At 35.6% G+C, this 21,663-nt stretch overlaps 1 protein-coding gene across 10 annotated transcripts in view; it reads left to right on the forward strand.

Moving 5' to 3' along the window:
* The window catches only part of ERC1 (ELKS/RAB6-interacting/CAST family member 1), a 564,233-nt gene that overhangs the window by 248,174 nt on the left and 294,396 nt on the right, over positions 1–21,663 (forward strand). For all 10 annotated transcript variants that reach the window (XM_045830450.1, XM_045830453.1, XM_045830452.1 and 7 more), the window contains one exon: positions 11,556–11,691. In XM_045830450.1, coding sequence (XP_045686406.1) covers positions 11,556–11,691 — 136 coding nt within the window. The remainder of the gene's footprint in view (positions 1–11,555; positions 11,692–21,663) is intronic.

A 21,663-nucleotide genomic window follows, 5' to 3' on the forward strand; every position in this document is an offset into this window, starting at 1 on the left:
TATAGAACCTGTAAGTTAAGAATGGTTTTTACATTTTAAAATGGTTGGGAAAAAATGTTGGGGACTGACCTGCCTTGTCTCAGGAAGCTGTAACCCCCCGTGACTTAGGCTGATTGAAAGACCTCTGGACCAGGAACCACTAAGAAGACAAAACTTATTTCCCTGGCGTGAATGCTACCTGATTTGTGCCTGGCCTCCTAGGCTTGTTCAGTTAGCCAATGACGGGTAAGATTTCCCATGGAGGGAATCGCCAAAGACAGGCATGATCACTAGGAGGTCTCTGGGAAGAGACTCAGGGGCTGTGGAAATGAAGGGGTGATGGACGTCAACCCCTGCCCCCCTGGCTTTGTCAAAGCCTGAGTCCTTGTTCTTAGATGTGAGAAATCCAAGTCTCCTGGCTGCCTTTGTCACCTCTACCCAACTCAAGCCTGTGGAAATAGCAGAGGGGTGCAGCCCAGACCAGAGATGGTGGACCTCTGGGGTAATCAGGCCTGGGACATAGAATGTGCAAGATCCTGTGAGATCTGTTTGCTGGAGGATGATTAGATTAGCATTTGAAGGCACAGACAGGAAACCAAAACTAGCCCTTTGAGCCTTGTAGTCCTTTCAAATGATAAAACGCCAAACTTTGCCCAGAATCACAGCGGGTGTTCTGTCAGCATCTTTGAAAGTCACCTATTTCTTTTGATCTTTTCTGCCAGACTGTGAATCCACAAACTAAGTCTGTATTCTTAATAAAAACCTGCTTGGGAATGGAAACGAGGCACTCCCCACTAGAGAGAGTGGCCATTCCGTCCCGACTTCCCCACAGGACCTGGTTGTCTCTGTGTTATGTTTTTCTTGTGTTTCAACAAGCCATCCGCAGCGTTCTGCGATCACTGCAGGCCGGTGAGCATGCGACAAGAAAACAAAGAATATGTGACATAAGTAGAACTGATGGTTCACAAAGTATAAAAGTATCTACTATCTGGTCCTTTACAAAATGTTTGCTAACTCTTGCTGGAGGGTCTGGCCCTTCATTACCTGTTTAACCTCATTACTAGTCTACTGTTTCTCTGTCTAATTCACTCTCACTGGCCACTCACACTCTTATCCCGGGAGCTTTGTTTCTGCTATTTCCTCTGTGGAACCCTTTTCCCTCAGTACATGCACAGCTGTGGCTTCCTTGCTTCCTCCACAGGCTTGCTTAGATGTTGCGCTCACAGCATGGCTTTTCGTGGGCACTTCATTTAAAACCATTCTTATCCTCCATCCCCTCACTCCCTCCTCTCTTTCCTCCTCTTATTTTTTCCCATTGAACTTACTACTAACTGACATTCTGTATATTTTACTTCTTTTCTGTATATTTCCTGTGGGCTGTTAGTAAGTAAGGACTGAGATTTTTGTCTTTTGTTCACTGCCATATTCCCAAAGATAGTATGTGGCACATACAAGCTTTCATGAAATATTTGTTGAATTAATGGTAATAGAGTTTTTCTGAGGACTAACATAAAAAAAGAGTTTCTGTTAAGACACTTCAATAAACTGAATAACTGCTACAAGACAGGCTTTGTTAACATCTGTGGAGATATACAAAATAAGGTCCTTTCCCTAGAGGAGGTCAGTGTGGTAGTGAGAACAAACATGGAAATAAATGAAATTAAATATAAGATGGGACTAGTTATCATGCTACTCCCTTGCTAATTAAAATATGTTGAATTAATCATTTAAAATATTTTTTGAAAAAGTTAAAAGTGCTTATATAAAACCCTACATTGTTAGTTGATTTTGCATTCTATATTGATGTCTCTGGGTTTTTAAAATTATTATTATGGCTTATTTTATTTAGAAAGAAAACAAAGAATATGTGACATAAATAGAACATATGGTTCACAAAGTGTAAAAGTATCTACTCTCTGGCATCTACTATCTGTTGGGGATATATTTCCATAAAAATAAAATCCATCTTTAAAGCAGCTTTGAAATAATCCAAAAACATTTTAATTAAACATGATATGTAAAACTATTACTTTGTTTTTATATTCTTGAATGCTTTTTTTTTTTTGGCAGTTATCATAGGGAACAGAGAAACAGGGAAACATATAATATGAAATTCTTATTTTTTAAGCCCAGTTAGGTATTCAGGTAGTATTGTGAAATTTTTATATCTTAAGTTTTATATTAACTGAACGTAGAGTTAGTTACTCTTGGGATGGTAGAAGGAGAGGTAGAGACTGTGTGTGTGTTTATGATGTATTTATATGTAACATTTATTCTCCTTATGTGTAACATTTTAATATAATATAGATGTTTATATATGAAAATAACACATAATACTTCAACAATGTAATTTCGCCTCTTGATAAATGTATTTCAGCTGTCTAGCTTAAACTTCTGTTCTCCAATTCAAATACCTGAGTCATATTTGATTTTTACTATGATTTTTAAAAATTTGACTGTGGTAGCTCTCTATTGTTTCTTAAATTTGTATGGGAGATTTTTATGGTAGGGTTATAATAGTGTTAAAGATCTCTCTTTTTGACAAAGCAAAACAGCCAGTAGAAATGTAGTCTCTGACCAAAATATTGATAGTTTCTAGATAGAGTGGGAATACTTTTTGAAAAAGGAAGAGTAATTTCTTTTCCAATTAATAATTTTCTTAGGTGTTTGAGAGATAAGGCATTCATTTTTCAGTGTTTGCATAAGTTTAGAATATTAAACAAAATGTATTTTCCTTCAGAGACATATTTTGGCGTCAGTAGAAGGGATATACTTAGTTTCCTCTTTATGAATTTGTTTAACAGATTTTTTTTTAACATTTTTTGTTAACATTCAAGTACAGTTGTCTCCATTTTCTCCCCACCTAATGAGCATCTATACACCGTGAGGCGCTTTGATAGGAATTGTGAACTGTGAAAATGTATCAAACATAGACTTTAAACTCTAGGAAGGCATTTTACAGGTGTACAAAGACATGAACGTGGATCACTGTAATATGGGGAACGAATTAACCGGTTATAAGATACATTTAGTTAAAGTGACATGGGAGTTTGTAGGGGCAGAAGAGAGTCAGTAGTAGTTATGGCTTAAATTTGAGTTTGGATTTTAAGAAACACAGGCAGAGGCAACAATAAAGTAAATAGAGGCAGGGCCTTCCAGGCATAGCCGGTGTAGCAGACCAGTGCTTCTTAAACTTGAGTGTGCATTTATAATATATCACCTGGAGATGTTGTTAAAATGCAGATTCTGATTTAGTACATCTGGTGTGAGCCTGAGAATTCTGTACTTGGAACAAACCCCCAGTGATGCTGATGAGGTGAGTTCATGGATCACACTTTGAATAGCAAGATGGTGGGCCGCATTTTATAAAACTTCCTGTGGCAAAGACCAATAGAAAGTAAACTGTGTCCTTTTGCATCTTTGCTTTTCTCTCTTCTTACACTTAAATTTATTCATATGTTTGTGGAAAGAGTTAAATCTATTCATTTAACTATTTATTTTAATTGTTGGGAACTCATAAACTGAGATTCTGATTTAAAGTATTTACAGTCGTCCCTCGCTATATTGAGGTTCACTTAGTGCGGCTTCACTGTATTGCGGGTTTTATAAAAAATTATATCTAATTCTGTATCGCGTAGTTTTCTCTACATCGCGGGATTTTGTGGGATACTGTACCCATATAGAATTTTATACGTTGTTAAAATTATGTAGGTTTAAGAGTGTAGAAAGTGTTTAAGAGCATATGAAGTGTTTATAAGAGTATGGGAAAGGTTTATAAGAGTGTGGGAAGGGTTTATAAAGCCTTAAAATATATATAAATAATAAAACAAGTATAACGCCACTACTTTGCAGATTATTACCTATCGCGGGGGTCTGTGGAACATAACTCCCATGATAGGTGAGGGATCACTGTATTTGTGAATCTCTTTCATTTCTTCTCTTCCTACTTAAAGAATAATAAAAGATGTATTAACTTCTTCGTTAATGTAATTCAAATTAATTAATTCAGGTACAACACAGTCTAAGAGAGTTAAAAAATCTATATTATTAAATCCTTTTTCTGGTAGCACTTTAAGGTATAGATTTACTAACATGTATGTGTTTTCTCGTAAATTCAGATTTAAATCCAATTACATATTGATCTATTTATAAGTGAAGGAAATTCCATGTTTTACAAATTCTAATGTCACAGAATATTTATTCCTGCTTATGGATTCCAGAAATGTCCCCCATTTTATTAACATGTTTTGATGCTGTTGCCTTTTGTGCCCTGCCCCTGAGAAGCAACGTGGAGAAGGGTATTACTGAGGCACGAGCGTTGTGTGTGCGTCTGCTCCAGTTCAGCTGGGAGTTCAGGGCTGTGCATGCACTTGGGCTCTAGCCGCGCACACCCAGGCCCGGAAGGTGGGGAAGAAAGTCAGCAGAGAGGGATTGTTTTAATCCTCTTGCAATTTTTTATACTTTTCTTGGTTCCTGATTTTGATAAAGTCATTTTATTTTCCTATTTAACTATGTCTGTGGAATAAAATATGGAACTAATAGCCACAAAACTAAATTAAAGGAAGGAAATTGAAAATATGAATAGGAAATGGAAAATTAAAAACCAAGACATAAATAAGGGAAACTCAAATGTGTCTTACATTCTATCTAGTCTGATTTAGATGAAGACCTGTTTTGAGATACAACCATATTACATAAAAAATCTTTAAAATATTTGAAGAACATTTTATGTCTATTGTAGAAAATTTAGAAATTCCAAAAAACCATAAAGAGAAGAATTAAAATACCAATTTTTTCTTTTTATATTTTATTATTTTTTTATTATGCATACTAAGACATACAGGGTGATGCAAAGCAGGTTAGCCATTGTGAGTACACAAAACAGTTAATTCTTGTATTATTTATTAATTAAATTATATTATTGTCCATGTGAACAACTGGAAACCTACTTTTGCTCCATCCTGTATATGCTTAGGGCCGTGCTCTGTATTTAGCTTGGTATTATGTATTTTTTACTTACCATTTTATGTTTTCTTTGAATTTGAAGGAGGTAAGCATTAAAATTGTATGCCCAATATTGTGAAGGTCAAAATAAGAAAAATTTTAAAAACACAAGTAGGCTGGTGGTTGGGATAGGATGGGAGCGATAGATTTTTTGTTCTTTCCTGAAACACAACTAAAAATATCCTGACCTAGTTCTATGAGTTTGAGAGCAAAAAGTCACTCATTCTCAGATATAATTATGATAAAGAGTGCTGAAGAACGAAATTGACTTTGACTAGATCAAACATTTAGCCTGTAACATCTGCCTTGTTCCAAAAACTACTCAAGTGGTTTTAATTAGGTTTCTTATTTCATGTGTCCTGTTGTTGCGAATGACAAGGCTCTGCTGCTGGTATCAGTGCGGTCAGCACTGTCTGGGATAGCTCACAGGTACAAGGTAGAAAGAATTTGTGTGGCTTCAGAATTTTTTTTCTCTCTTAACAGTAAAATCTTTGCATGTGATAAACCAATGTTAAGAGGAATTTAATTTTGAAAAAGTGCAGTTTGATTCATGAAAACAATTTTTTCTTGTATTTCTCAATGCAAAGATTTCAATCTTTTTTCTACTAATTGATATGATAGCAGATTAATAAAATTAGAAATATTAGCACAGAAAATTTTGCAGGGAGGAGATTCAAACATAGACATTAGTTTCATTTTTATTTCTTCCAATGACAGCTGGTTTTATTATATTTTCTGTGGCTGAATCTTTCAGTAGACATATTCAAGATGCCAGAAAGTAAAGATCTGACACGTAGCTTTTTAAAAAAAATATATTTTATTGATTATGCTATTAGAATTGTTCCATTTTCCACCCTTCACTCCCCTCCACCCTGCACCCACATTTCCCCCTTTTTAAAAAGGTCATGTACATGGGTCATACATGTAAGTTCTTTGGCTTCTCCATTTCCCTTACTCTTACTCTCCCCCTGTCTATTTTTTACCTACCATCTATGCTACTTATTCCCTGTACCTTTTCCCCCTCTCTCCTCCTCCCACTCCCCTGTTGCTAACCCTCCATGTGATCTCCATTTCTGTGGTTCTGTTCCTGTTCTAGTTGTTTGCTTAATTTATTTTTGTTTTTGTTTTAGGTATGGTTGTTAATAATTGTGAGTTTGCTGTCATTTTACTGTACATGTTTTTCATCTTCTTTTTCTTAGATAAGGCCCTTTAACATTTCCTATAATAAGGGCTTGGTGATGATGAACTCCTTTAACTTGACCTTATCTGGGAAGCACTTTATCTGCCCTTCCATTCTAAATGAAAGCTTTGCTGAATAGAGCAATCTTGGATGTAGGTCCTTGCCTTTCATGACTTGGAATACTTCTTCCCAGCCCCTTCTTGCCTGCAGGATTCCTTTTGAGAAATCAGCTGGGAGTCTGATGGGAACTCCTTTGTAGGTTACTGTCTCCTTATCTCTTGCTGCCTCTAGGATTCTCTCCTTATTTTTAATCTTGGCTAATGTGATTATGATGTGTCTTGGTGTGTTCCTCCTTGGGTCCAACTTCTTTGGCACTCTCTGAGCTTCCTGGACTTCCTGGAAGTCTATTTCCTTTGCCAGATGGGGGAAGTTCTCCTTTATTATTTGTTCAAATAACTTTTCCACTTGTTGCTCTTCCTCTTCTCCCCTATAATTGGGATGCTCAAACATTTAAAGATGTCCTGGAGGATCCTAAACCTCTCCTCATTTTTTTGAATTCTTGTTTCTTCATTTCTGGTTGGTTGTTTCTTTCTTCCTTCTGGTTCACACCGTTGATTTGAGTCCCAGTTTCCTTCCCATCCAGTGTATTGGTTCCTTGTACATTTTCCTTTATTTCACTTTAATCTGATTTGCCACCAAATTCAACCAATTCTGTGAGCATCCTGATTACCAGTGTTTTGAACTGTGCATCTGATAGGTTGTAATCTCTTTGTCACTTAGTTGTATTTTTTCCTGGAGCTTTGATCTGTTCTTTCATTTGGGCCATTTTTTTTTCTCTTGACACGCCTGTTATGTAGTGGGGGACAGAGCCTTAGGTATTCACCAGGGTGGGGCAACCCATGTTACTGAGTTGTGACACTGTATGTGGGGAAGGGGTCCAAGAGGGAACAATGGTGCGTGCTCCGCTCCCTGCCAGATTTCAGTCACTTCCACCATTTCCCCCCAAGCAAACTGGGTCCTTCTGGTGCTGAATCCTGTGTGAGTGGGTTTGTGTACATTCTAGGACCCCATGGGTCTCTCCAACGAACTCTCCTGTGAGGCTGGGAGTCTCTGCCGACACCTCAACCCCCGCAGGTGTTTTCAATTGGTGTTTTGAGGCTTTATTTCCTGCACTGGGGCCCTGGGTTGTGAGGTCTGTCTCACTCCCCAGTTTCGCCTGGTTTATCTGTGTGTGAATATGGGACTGCCTGGCTCACCAGCTACCGCCTTGCCCGCCAGCTGCAGACTTGCACAATGTACCCTGTTCCACAATCTGCTGCCTTGCTGGGTCCACTAGCCGCCACCTTGCTGCAAGTCCTCTCTGCCCAGGCTGCCACGATTCCACCCCTCCTACTGGTCTGAATGAATGTGTTTTTTTTAATTCCTTGGTTGTTGGACTTCCATACAATTCGATTTTCTGTCAGTTCTGGTTGTTTTTTTTTTGTTTTGTTTTTAAATTATTGTTGTACTTCTTTTGGTTATGTGAGGAGGCACAGTGTGTCTACCTATGCCTCCATCTTGGCCGGAAGTCCCCTGAAACGTAGCTTTTGAATAATGTATTAATGCCACTTATGTCAGAGAATGACTTTATCTTACCATCTATGTCTTTAACTTACTATTTAATTTTGAATGACTTCTCAGTTAAAATTCTACACTGAAGAAGTATTTAGAAATTATTAAAAATCATTTTTTAGCCCACAGATAGAAGCATACCCAAATTATAGAAAAGAAAATGTGTGATTTTAAATCCTTGTACAGAGGATTTCACAGTTTTGTTTTTGACATTATTAATTATATTCTATATGAAACCTTCATTACACAGAACAATAAAAATACCAGATTTTTCATTAATTTTATAAATGTATAATAATTGTGTTGGAAGGAAGTAAAGAAATGTATAGAGGGAAGTATCATGCAAGATACAATATAGGTTTATCTCGTGATAAAATTAGTTTAATATTAGAAAATCTCAAAAGCCTGCCAATGAATTCATCATTCATTTACAACTAAAATAATAGCAACTTTTGGTAGACTAGGAATAAATAAAAAGTTTTCAAAGAAAAAACTACAACAAATGTCATTGTCAGTGGTGAAATGTAAAAATAATTTTCTTTAGAATCAGGAGAGATTACCCACTGTCACTAATTGTTTTTATCATGGTTCTGGAACTTCTGGCAAGTTCAATAAGACAAGAAAAACAGAAAGGACAAAGATTTTTTATTATGTATAATACAACTGTCTACACAGAAAACCCAGAAGAATTCACAGGAAAATTATTAGAATTACCAGGAGCATTTGCCAGTTTGCCAGATATAAAACCTATATAGACAAATTAACTGCATGTCTACCTGCCATGTAATTTAAAAATGTTATTGAAATAGTGTTTTCAGGAAATGTTCATTAATGCAGGGTGACTAGAGATCAAAAGTTGATGGAAGGGTGAGCATAACACACAGAGGAAGAGACTGGGCTGTCACTTCCTTCATTCTGATTACTCACTGATGAATAACCACTGAGGCAATATGCCATACACAGCACCATTATTTAGTGTTTTGACCTAAAATGTTGAAACTGAATCTGTTAAAGACAGCTTTCACTATCTAAAAAAGAAAAAAGTATATGGAGCAAATAACACCATGAAGAAGCAAACAGACAATCCAAAATGTGAGTCATTTTACAGAACTCATATTCTTTAACAAGTTAGTGGCATTTAAAAACCTGGGTAGGAGAGGAGGTGAGAAACTTTTCTTTAGATTAATAGAGACTTACAGGATTTAACAAACCAAAAGCTATCGATTGTGTTTCAAATCTTTTGGATTTTGATTCAAACAAGCAAGTGTTAAAAAACTTTTTAAGGCAATGGGGAAATTTGAATATAGACTGGGTGTTAGATGATAACAAGGAATTACATGTTGTTAATTTTGTTACTATTTACATTGTTGAAAAGTACTTTTTAAAGAATGCTTACTTTGTATAAGGAACCATGTAGAGTGACAGGGTGTCTGGAATTTAAAATGACAACAAAACATGTAAGGTACTTATGGTTAAAATAAATGCCAGTCATTTACTGATTGAATCTCAACTCTTTGTTGAAAGCTTTTTAAAGAGAACTAAGTAACTGGAGAAATGCATGGTGTTGATGATTTGAAAGAGTTAAGAGCACAGAAATGTCAGTTTTTCTCAAATTGATAAATAGATTTGGTACAATTTCAATCAAAATCCCAAAAGGCTGCTTTTGGGTTTTGGTTACTGTGGTTGGTGGGTTGATTGGTTGGCATAGTGGAACTTGGCAAGAGGGCTCTGAAATTTGTAGAAGTATTAAGGGGCAAGAATAGTCAAGACAGTCTTGTAACAGAAGAAGGTAGGCAGGCTTGCCTTATATGTATTGAGACTTCCTATAAAGGTATAGTAATTGAGGTAGTATAGATTTGGTGCAAAATGTACAAAGATGCCAGAGTAGACAGCCATGTGACTGGCACACATGTGTAGAAACTTTATATGCAACTGAAGTAGCAATGCATATAAATAATCCTGAACAATTAGTTATCAATGTAAAAAATGAAATTTTATTCTTTCCTCAGACCATACGCCCAAAATGAAATTATATATCTACCTCATACCACATACAACCTAAGTTTCAAGTGGATTAAGGACTCCAATGTGAAAGACTAAGTTACAGAATTTTCAGGGATTTATCTTTATGAACTTGGAATGGAGAAGATTTTGTTAAAAAGTCACACATTTTTAAACCATAGAGAAGATTGGTACACTTGAAGAAATTTAAAATTTTATAAATGAAAACATACCATAAAGCAGGGATGTCCAACCTTTTGGTGTCTCTGGGTCACACTGGAAGAAGAGTTGTCTTGGGCCACACATTAAATACATTACAACACGTAATCACAAAAAATCCTCATAATGTTTTAAGTAAATTTATGACTTTGTATTAGGTTGCATTCATAGCCATCCTGGGCTGTGGGTTGGACCCCCCTGAACAATCAAATAAATAATTAATAGATTAGAAGAAAATATTTGTATAGCATAAAGCAGATGAAGGATTATGATATCTGTAAGCATTAAGAAAAAGATATCCTAATTGAAAAATGGGCAAAGTACATAATAACTAGTTCATAGAAGTGGAAACAGGAATAGTCAAATACTGTATGAAAAGATATTGAGCCTCAAAAGCTAGGAACATGCATTTCAATACTACATGACATGTTATTTATATATATCTACCAGATGGATAAAATTTAGAAAGTCTGATAGAACCAAGTGTTAGCAAATATGTAGAAGTATAACAGATACTGTTTTGTACTACTAGTGTAAATATAAATTAATAAAACTTCTTGGAAAATAATTAGTAAACCTGAAGGTATCCCTACAATACGACTTAGCAATTCAGTTTGTAGGCATATACCTTGGAGAATCTCTAGCAAAGGCAGAATGTACCTTGCAGCATTGCTTGTAATAATAAAAAGCTAAACAACCCAATTGTTGTTTAGACCTGACATGAAAAAGAAACCAGGCCAGAGATTGATGTTGGCAATATGGAAATAGTCTCCTGATATCAGTGCTATGAAATGGTAGAATGACTAATAAGAAAGGTTTTGTGATACAACTCTTACTGTATCACAGACTTGAAAATGTGTTAAAACAATTGACATAAATCATTTTATACTGTATTGAAAATGGAGCGGATAAAAAACTACACTAATTAACCAATATGAATCTCAAAACATATGTTGAAAAGAAGTTTATTAATAAACTTTATATATAAATTTCAAAAAATGCAAAATAAAGGATTCATATGTGTAATAAACTATAATAAAAGCAAGGGTACTATAAACAAAGTTTTTAGGATATAGTTTATTTTTATCTTAGTGTGGAGGCAGTGATATAGGATAGGGAACTTCAGAAGTAGGTACAATATTCTGATGCTTTTTGAAAGTGAAAAATTTAATAATAGTAAAATAAGAGTTATATTACATTTCTTAATCAGCCATTCTACTATTTCATAGCATTGCTATCAGGAGACTATTTCCATATGGCCAACATCAGTCTCTGGCTTGGTTTCTTTTTCACGTCATTTCAAACTATCTCATGCCCTCCTTTTAGAATTTCATAGTGCTTCATAAAGTACTTGCTGAAATGCGTTTTCCTAAAACAGCGTTATTAACAATTTGCTACTGTTGGTAGGAGAGCTCTTGAAAGGGGTGGAACCACTTTGTAGCCAGAAACTCTTTGTTGGCTTTCAGCTGTTCCTTTGTGACAGTGGTGTAAAGCTAAATGAACATTTTTTTTTCTATTTTTGTATATGAATAGCTTGATTTTTCTCCCCACTTATCAACAGGCAAGTGAAAGACCAGAATAAGAAGGTAGCAAATCTGAAGCACAAGGAGCAGGTGGAAAAGAAGAAGAGTGCACAGATGTTAGAGGAGGCTCGGCGAAGGGAGGACAGTCTCAATGACAGCTCTGCACAGCTTCAGGTGAGAACACAGGAGAATCTGTATGGATCGGGAGAAGAGGCTTGATCCAGAATTGCCTGTTGTCTTCTCTTCATCTTTATTGTCCTCTTTTTCTCTTTCTAACCCTGCTTACTGCCTTCCTCTCAGAGCAACTGTTTAGTAATAAAAGCATGACTTTAAATAGAAAAGGCAAGCTTTATTCCACAGCTTTGTGAGGACACCTCAGCATAGGAGAAAGTTCATCTTCTTCAAGTTGATCAGACTTAATTGGTAAGTTCAATGTCAATGGATGCTGTTGAGCTTCAGAGTGGTCAATGTAACTATTTGCCATTTTTCTTTATTAAAGTGCATTGCTAGTCTTGGTTTGGGTTTGTATTTTAACTTCCTTCTTTTTTCCAGTCTTCTTTTCCCTTTTTTCCCCACCTTCCTCTCTCATTTGTCCCTCCTTCTTTATTTTTTTCCTTTTTAAGAATTTGTTTTAGAGAATGTATTTCACAGTCATGCTAGACACAAATTACTTTTCTACTTCAATGGAGTGATGATTGATGTGTGAACCTAATTATTTACAGATTGAGTTAAACCAGGTTCAATAAAAATAGTAGCACTTAAGTGCGAATTAGTATTAGGTTAGGATCAGTGTTAGGTTAAGTGACTATATAAGTGCCAATTATGTGCTCAGTTCTTGAAACTAGGCCCTGGGCATTGATCATTTCTAACCCTCACACTGATCCAGCGTGACTGCAATTTTGTGCACATTGTACGGATGAGGAAATAGACTCAGAGACTTTGAATTACTTAACATAAACACACACAGCTTTCTAAGTGGCTCTGCCATGATTCTGAGATTCCCAGGATCTTGAGCCTGTCAGAATGAAGGTTTAAGTTTTAAGAGAAGAATGTTATAAACTTGCTAGAAACCTTTGAAACTTCTGCTGAGACTGCTAAGCCACGCCAGATTTTTTTTCTCTCATTTTAACTTCTAATTGAGTGATAGAGTGTTTATGTTACAGTGTATAATTGTGAGATCTTTCCTGCAGAGATTTGGAGGCGCTATCTAATATGTAGAAGCCATTTTTAGGCTATCAACATACTCATTTCAGACATGAAAATCCCACTTAATGCCTGTTTTCATTTTGTTTTATATGACTTGTACTGATTGTAAAATACATACTCCTTATAGAAGCATTAAAAATTTCCTCAAATGCACTGACTTATGAAAAAAAGCAGCATACCAATTTCCCTCACCCTTGCCAACAATAATTGCCACTGTCAATTTTTTTTTCTTTCTTTTTGTGTATATGTGTGTGTCATATCTGATGACTCCAAAATATTTAATGTTTCTTTGAATTTATATTTCTGTGATTATCAGTGAAGCCAAGTATTTTTTTCATGTTTTTAATTTTCATTTGTTTAAGTAATTCAAGTCTTAGCTCTCTCATGAGAGAGACTTTTTTTTTCTTGAATTGTTTTGCTTAGTTTCACCCTTTTTGAGAACATACGAATATTCACCTATAAATCTTTTAAAATTGTTCTAAACTTTTTTCCTACTTTTACATTTTTAAAGATTTTATTTATATAATATTAGAAAGAGGGGAAGGACAGGAGAAGGAGAGAGAGAGAAACATACATGTGTGAGAGAAACATCAATTGGTTGCCTCTCACGTGCCCCCAACCAGGGACCTGGCCCACAACCCAGACATATACCCTGACTGGGAATCAAACCAGTGACCTTTTGGTTTGCAGGCCTGCGCTCACTGCTCTGATCCACACCAGTCAGGGCTACTTTTACTTTTTAATTTAAAACATTTTAGGGTATTTTGTGCAGTGACAGTCTTAGCTTTTCTTCATTGCTAACAATTGCATTATACTGTAGGGAGTTGTTTGGTTACTCAGAAGTTTGAATTGTCTTCTTAATAGTATATGAAATTGTTTAATAATAGTCTATTTCTGGGGTCTCACTTCAACCTCCCTTCTTGAACTTGATCACATTGTTATTTTAATTATAGAAAATATTCATTTTATGATTAGCCCTTCTTTATGTTTGCCCTCTGTTTCATTTGTCTTGCCTTGCTCCCTCCTCACGCCAATTTAATGTTTTCTAATACCAGTATGTCTTTATAAACCAGAAGGTGCACTTTTAATCTTCTATCAGTCGGTATGATAACAACAAAAGTGCTTTCATATGCAGTCTTTTATTTCCTCCTTTTATAATCTAAGAGATAAGTAATCATATTTATTTATATATTACATATAGAGAAAACTAATTTAGAATGGATGAGTGACTTTTCCAAGGAGTTTCAGTATGTGATAAATATTAAGGATCAAAATAATGAAAAATGGTAGCTGATGGTCATATGCAAGACACATGATATAATTCATTGAATTATATCAATCCAGTGCTCCATGTAATGCAAAGAGCACTGGACTACAAATAGGATACTTTGGGTCTGATCTCAGTTCTTTTACTAACTAGCTCTGCTACTTATTCTCAACTGACTTCTTGCAAATGACAACCCAGTGGTAGATAGCGAGTATCCCTAGCATCTAGATTGTGACCTCTAAATATGATTCTGCACTAAAGATGCTAGCAATTTTTGTAGAAACAGCTAATACTACAATTCATGAGGGAATGGAAATGTAGAAAACCAATTGATTAAGGATTTGTATTTTTAAAAGTTCTGATTTTTTTTTGGTTTGTGTTTTATATTTCTGAATATACAATTGGGTCCATCTAATGATGTTTTCAGAAATAGGAGAAGTAAAAAGAAGGAATTATTTTAGTATTTTAATTTTTCCAGTATGGCATAATAATTCTAGAATTAAAATACATTCTTATGTTAAAAAATAATTTATACTTAACATTTTGAACTTTGAACAGTAATTAATATTTAATCTTTATCAGATGCCACCAAAGGTTAATTCTGCTTATGTTAACAAACACATAATGTGTTTGTCAAGGTAAAAAGTTTGTTTAACTTTTAAGTTTGTTTAAAGTTCATTTTCACCTTTTGTTACTCAATGACTGCCAGTTATGGTATTAAGTTCACTCCTGGGTTCACTCTGGTAGAAGTTACAGTTCACCACAAAGTAGTAGTACCAGTTATTTACTTTATTTATTATGAAAAATAAAATATATTTTAAAAAGTACATAACTTGGGGTGGTGACCACACAATTAAATATATAGCTGATATATTATACAATTATATACCTGAAACCTATATACTTTTTAATTTATATATATTTTATTGTTGTTCAGTTACAGTTGTCTACATTTACCCCCCACATCTCCCCACACACCCCAGCCATCTGCACCTCCCTCCTTTGCTACCACCCCCTCTTGGTTTTGTCCATGTGTCCTTTATAGTTGTGCCTGAAAACCCTTCTCCCCTTCCCCCCATTATCTATCCCCTCCCACCTCCCCTCTGGTTACTATCAGTTTATTCTTTATTTCAGTGTCTCTGATTATATTTTGCTTGCTTGTTTCTTTTGTTAATTAGGTTCCTTTTAAAGGTGAGATCATATGGTATTTGTCTTTCACTGCCTGGCTTATTTCACTTAGTATAATGCTTTCCAGTTCCATCCATGCTGTCGCAAAGGATAGGAGCTCCTTCTTTCTCTCTGCTCCATAGAATTCCATTGTGTAAATGTACCATAGTTTTTTGATCCATTCATTTACTGATGGGCACTTAGGTTGCTTCCAGCACTTGGCTATTGTAAATTGTGCTGCCATGAACATTGGGGTGCATAGGTTCTTTTGGATTGGTGTTTCAGGGTTCTTAGGATATAATTCCAACAGTGGAATTGCTGGGTCAAAAGGCAGTTCTGTTTTTAGTTTTCTGAAGAAATTCCATACCATTTTCCACACTGGCTGCACCAGTCTGCATTCCCACCAGCAGTGTACTAGGGTTCCCTTTTCTCAAAATCCTCTCCAACACTTGTTTGTTGATTTGTTTATGATGGCTGTTCTCACTAGGGTGAAGTGGTATCTCATTGTGGTTTTAATTTGCATCTCTTTGATGTCTAGCGATGCTGAGCATCTTTTCATATGTCTCTGGGCCCTCTGTATGTCCTCTTTGGAGAAGTGTCTGTTCAAGTCTTTTGCCCATTTTTTAATTGGGTTGTTTGTCTTTCTGGAGTGGAGTCGTGTGAGTTCTTTATACATTTCAGAGATCAAACCCTTGTCCAGAATATCATTGGCAAATATGTTTTCACATGTAGTTGTTTCTCTTTTCATTTTAATGCTGTTTTCTTTAGCCATGCAGAAGCTTTTTAACTTGATGAGTTCCCATTTGTTTATTCTTTCCTTTGTGTCCTTTGCTCTAGGGGACATATTGGTAAAAATATTGCTGCGTGGAATATCTGAGATTTTCCTGCCTATGTTCTCCTCCAGGACTCCTGTGGTGCCACAACTTATATTTAAGTCTTTTATCCACTTTGAGTTTATTTTTGTGTATGGTGTAAGTTGGTGATCAAGTTTCATTTTTTTTTGCATGTAACTGTCCAGTTTTCCCAACACCATTTGTTGAAGAGGCTATTTTTGGCTTCATTTTACGCTTCTTCCCCCTTTGTCATATATTAATTGACTGCAGAGACTTGGGTTTATTTCTGGGCTCTCTGTTCTGTTTCATTGGTTTATATGTCTGTTCTTATGCCAGTAGCAAGCTGTTTTGATTACAGTGGCCCTGCAGTACAGTTTGATATCAGGTATTTTACTCCTACTTTGTTCTTCTACTTTTCCTCCTACTTTGTTCTTCTTTCTCAAAATTGTTGCAGCTATTCAGGGTCATTTATGGTTCCATATATATTTCTGAAATGTTTGTTCCATATCTGTGAAATATGTCATTGGTACTTTAATAGGGATTGTGTTGAATCTATATATAAATCGCTTTGGGTAGTGTGGACATTTTGATGATGTTAATTCTTCCCATTCATGAGCATTGAAACCTATATAACTTTATTATCCAATGTCATCTCAATAAATTCAATTAAAAATAAAAATTATATAATACAATGTAAATAATATATAGAGAGAGCGATAATCTCAAGGATATTAATGGCTTCCATAAATCATATAGATATATTACTTCCCACACATTATTTCCTCAGTTTCTTCAGAGGAAATCATTATAGTGACTCTTATTGTTCTTTGCTTTTCTTTATGACCTCTGTATATGTCAAAAAGTATAGGTTAGTTTTGCATATTTTTGTTTTATATAAATGGAATCATTGTGCTCATTCTTTTGTGACATCTTTTGTTCAACATCATCTGTGACAGGGGTCCCCAATCTCCAGGCCACAGACAATACTGTTCTAGGCCTGTTAGGAACTGGGCCACACAGCAGGAGGTGGGCTTGAATGTAATGCACTTGAATCATCCCCAAACCATCTCCCAACCCCGTCTTGTGGAAAAGTTGTTTTCTACAAAACTGTTCCCTGGTGCCATAAAGTTAGAGACCACATCATGTGAGACTTATTCATGATAGTTGCACTTAGCATTTGTCCTTTCTGTACTGTGTGATTTATTTTTAATTCAAAATTCCATATTTTATCTTGAAAGTACTCTGGAAAGACAACTGTTTCCTTCCAGTTTTCCAGTTTTTGAATATTTTAGATGGAACTAAAAGTATTCCTTTTTGGCAGAAAGTGAGTTTGGAAATAAATTACTTTGCTCTTTGTTCTTGGCTCAACACATTAAAAGTATTCTGAAGAAATTAAACAAATTCCTTATATATAAAATGAAAATGATACCCGCAGATGGAAGTGCTCACACAGACTTGAAACACTGCTTTTGTTTTTCCTGGCCTTAACTATGAATGTCCTTTCCAAAGGATACCACATTGCCACTCAACTATATCCTGTTGGTACCTTGGTGTTTTGGATATTACTATGATTTGTATTAACTAGGGTCAGCTGTTTCAGTTTTGGAAGCCTCCTTACACTCTTAAAAATTATTACAGGTCTAAAAGTGATTTTTTATGTGGGTTATAATTATTATATACATATGTAGTTACTTATTGACCCAGCTGTCCAACATTTAGGTCAGGGTGTCCTACCTTTTGGCATCTCTGGGCCTCACTGGAAGAAGAGTTGTCGTGAGCCACACATTAAATACACAAATACCAGTTAAAAATGAGGAGCAAAAGGAAGGTCCATGCATAAATTTCATGATATCTGCCACCACAGATAAGCAAAAGTCCTCACATAACCTTAATTATGCAATGGCCTTTCCAATAATCTTTTAAAATCATAAAGCATGTCCCAAGTTTGTGATCACAAATATAGAAAATGTACATATCTAAGTAACAACACGTCATTGATTTTTAAAAATATTTTTATTATAAAAGTAAAAGAAAACAACATAAAACAAGTTGGATGTTTGACATTGCATTTGAGAAACTAGTGATTCAGTATCTGGTTTGATAGAAGTAGTGGCAATTCTCAGGGAATTCTCAAGGTGCTCATCAGATATTTTGGTTCTAATTTTACTCTTAATGTGTTTCATTCTTGAGCAACACATTCTTGTGTTGTTCACAAATGTAGGTGCTGCCAAATAGACATGAATAAGGCAGGATTGTGAAGCAAGGGATATTTGTCTCTGGGAAGATAGGGCCTATAAAAGTGCAATAAAGAGACATGATCAAATGTTTCTTTAAGTTGAATGTCAGATTGCAGCTCTATGCATTCCATTTGAAAATCGGCAGGTAACATTTATGTCAACTGAAAATAGAGTTGCAAATATAGCAAAATACTGATTATTTTCCCAGAAATCTTGAAATGTTTTCAAATTTTTATATCAAATCAAAAAGTAAGTCTACATATTTTTCGCTGTTCACAGGACTGTGTTTAGCCATTGTGTCAAAAAGCATAAAATTGTTTGCCATAATTTGAGCTTGCAGTGGTTTGAAACATGGTATTGATAAGTTTTCACCTTGAAGATGCATGTTTGACTCATTGAAATGAGAGATTAAATCCACTAAAAAGGCTAAATCTGTAAGCCAGTTTTTCATCATCCAAGTTCTGGCCCAAATTTGTTTTTTGATACCATAAACAACTTGATAACGTGTCACAAATCATAAAATCTTTTCAACATTTGGCCTTGACTTAGCCATCTTCCTTCCAAAAAGTAAATGATGTCACCGTAGTCAGCATCTGTACTTTTAAGGAATTCCTGGAACTGGCGATGATTCAGTCCCTTGCCTCTTATGAAATTCACAGTCTTTTTAAGATTTTATTTATTTATTTTTAGAGAAGGAAGGGAGGGAGAAAGAGAGAGAGAGAGGAACATTCATGTGCAGTTGCTGGGGGCCATGGCCTGCAACCCAGGCATGTACCCTGGCTGTGAATCGAACCTGCGACACTTTGGTTCGCAGCCTGCGCTCAATCCACTGAGCTACACCAACCAGGGCTGAAATTCACAGTCTTGATGGTGAGTTGCATGATGTTATCCATTTTTAAAGCTTTGTGTATAAATTTTCTTGATGTACTGTGCAGTGATACTTCATCAAACATGAATTTTGGGTAGCAATTGCATTGTCTTCTACTAATTTTACAAGTCTCTCTCTCCTACCTCCCATCACTAGGGCACCATGAGTAACTATAGCACATATGTTTGTTGATAGTGGACAAAGAAAATCTCTTTAACTTATTTTGTATTGCTTTGTATAAATCTCTTGATTTAGTTGTGTCTTTTAATGGTACTAAAGAGGCCTTTTCTTCAGTGATGTTATCTTCGTCACTAATACCTCTAATAAAAATAACAAGTTGAGCTGTATCTTTGCAACACTGCTATCATCCATCACCAAAGCTTTATAAAATTTAAAATTAGCAGCTTTACTTTCCAAACTTCTTTGATAGATTTTTCCAGTTTCTTCAATTCCCCTGGCTATATACTTGTCTCAATCTTGTGAGACAAACTGGTTTTAGAAATATCCTCCTTTATTTTCAGGACAAATTACATCTGCCACACTCTCTATACATTGCTTAATAAACTCACCATTAGTAAATATTTTTATTATTTGCTATTAAATATGCTACCACATAATTGGCTTTTACAGTGGAATCTGCCTGAGTTACAGCTTTTTGAAAAAATTTTTGTTGAGAAGACAGACTTTTATCAGTTCTGCTATTTCGTCTTTATGACACAGTCCTTTATGCGCATTGAATTTGGCAGCATGATTTTGCATTTAATGCCTTTCCCAGTTATAGTCTTTGAAAACTTGCACAAACTCCCTACAAATTAAGCAGAGTGCCTTACTATTTGCCTCAACAAAAAGTAGTCATTTGTCCACTTTGCATTGAACAATCTTCCTTCATCCATAATTTTTCATTTTTGGAGGGTTCTTTTTTCTTTTGAGACATTGTAGAAGTCATGCTGGGATTGAAAAATAATAGATGAAGGGTCTTTATTTACTTTTATTATGAACATTAATTGACAGTAAAATAGAAAGCAGGGTTTGGGCCCTTCCATAGCCCACTCAGCTGCCAATGCAGGGTGAGGCAGAGGGCCAATTTTAAAGTGTGGCAGGAGATGTGTGTGGCGCCGTTAAGAAGTAGAAATACCTTTAATAATCAAATAAGAATGCTTACCTGACTTGTGAATGATATTCAACACCTAATATTGCAATAGTAGATTGAAATGTTACTGATAATCGCTGCCTTGCTAAGTTACCACAAGCACATATAACGTCCAGTGGTGTCAATTCTACTGTCTGCACTTGGAAGAAAACACACTGGAAGCTGCACACCTCAGTAAAACTGAAGCCACGCATGCATACAAATATGAGAACATATGCATATGTGTGTTTATTTTACGTGACATTGTGACAGGTAATTACAAAAAATCTCAATGTTTTAAGTAAATTTACAGTTTGTATTGGACCGCATTTATAGCCATTGGGCTGCGTGCAGCTGGTGGGTTGCAGGTTGGACACTCCTGATCTAGATGTGCCTGACATATGCACAAGGAGTTTTGCAGTGTTTTTGGTAATTGCAAAATATAGGAGACAACCTAATTGCCCATAGGTAGGAGGGTGCCTGAATCCACTATGGTACATCCACACATTAAAGACTTGACAGGTTTAAAAAACATTTTTTGGGGTCCAATTACACTGTACTAATAAATAAATTGAAACAGTACAAGATGGAATGATTTAATTAGAAGTTACATAGATTTTCTTATAAAGACTGAAGATTAAAGTCCAAGTGTCCTGAAATGTAAGTTAGTGTCTTTTGTTTGTGCAGTAGTATTTTTTTTTCCTATTTCACTTTAATGATAAATCATTCACTGTGTGATTTACTTCAAGAGTTGACACATAAAAAAGTGAACTTCCCTTGAAGGTATTGTTTGTAAGTTTTGTTGCAATTTTTAAAATTCAAACAAAACCCATATAGCTGCAGACATGATTCACCAGACTTATTTGTAGCTCATTTGTGGTATGGCCTTAGTTCAAAAAGCAAACCGGTGGCTGCTCTGGAACTGTCTGCTTCCATTTTTATAAGCATCTCTTCTTTTAGCTCATACATATTGGGCACCCATATATGACTTTATCACTGGCTTTGAAAAAGAAATTCAGTGTGCCATCTGCTGAGCCTTAGAAATTCTGGCCCCGCTATTTGCACTTGTCCTACTTTTGTAGACGGCACTGCAGTTTCTGGACACACTGCTGTCATCGACCTTCAGTTGTGCCCACCAGAGCTGCTGTAGCAACCACTGTTTTCAGGCCAATGACGGTGCATTCTAGGCCTTAGTGATTGATGATTCTCTCTTGTTTTTCTTTCTATTGAATTTATTGGGGGTGATACTAGTTAACCAAATTATACAGGTTTCAGGTGCAGTGTTCTAAAACACATCATCTGTATACCAAGTCAAATCTCCATCTGTCACTATTTATCCCCCCAATCACCATACTGGCTGCTTTAAAGAAAATGAGAGTACCTCTAATAAATGAGAGTACCTCTGATATAAGGTGATTTCTAGGACATTCTGTCAAGTT

This window comes from Phyllostomus hastatus, unplaced genomic scaffold (genome assembly GCF_019186645.2).
Source record: "Phyllostomus hastatus isolate PE091 unplaced genomic scaffold, TTU_PhHast_1.1 phas_contig_152, whole genome shotgun sequence".
Taxonomy (NCBI): Eukaryota; Metazoa; Chordata; class Mammalia; order Chiroptera; family Phyllostomidae; genus Phyllostomus; species Phyllostomus hastatus.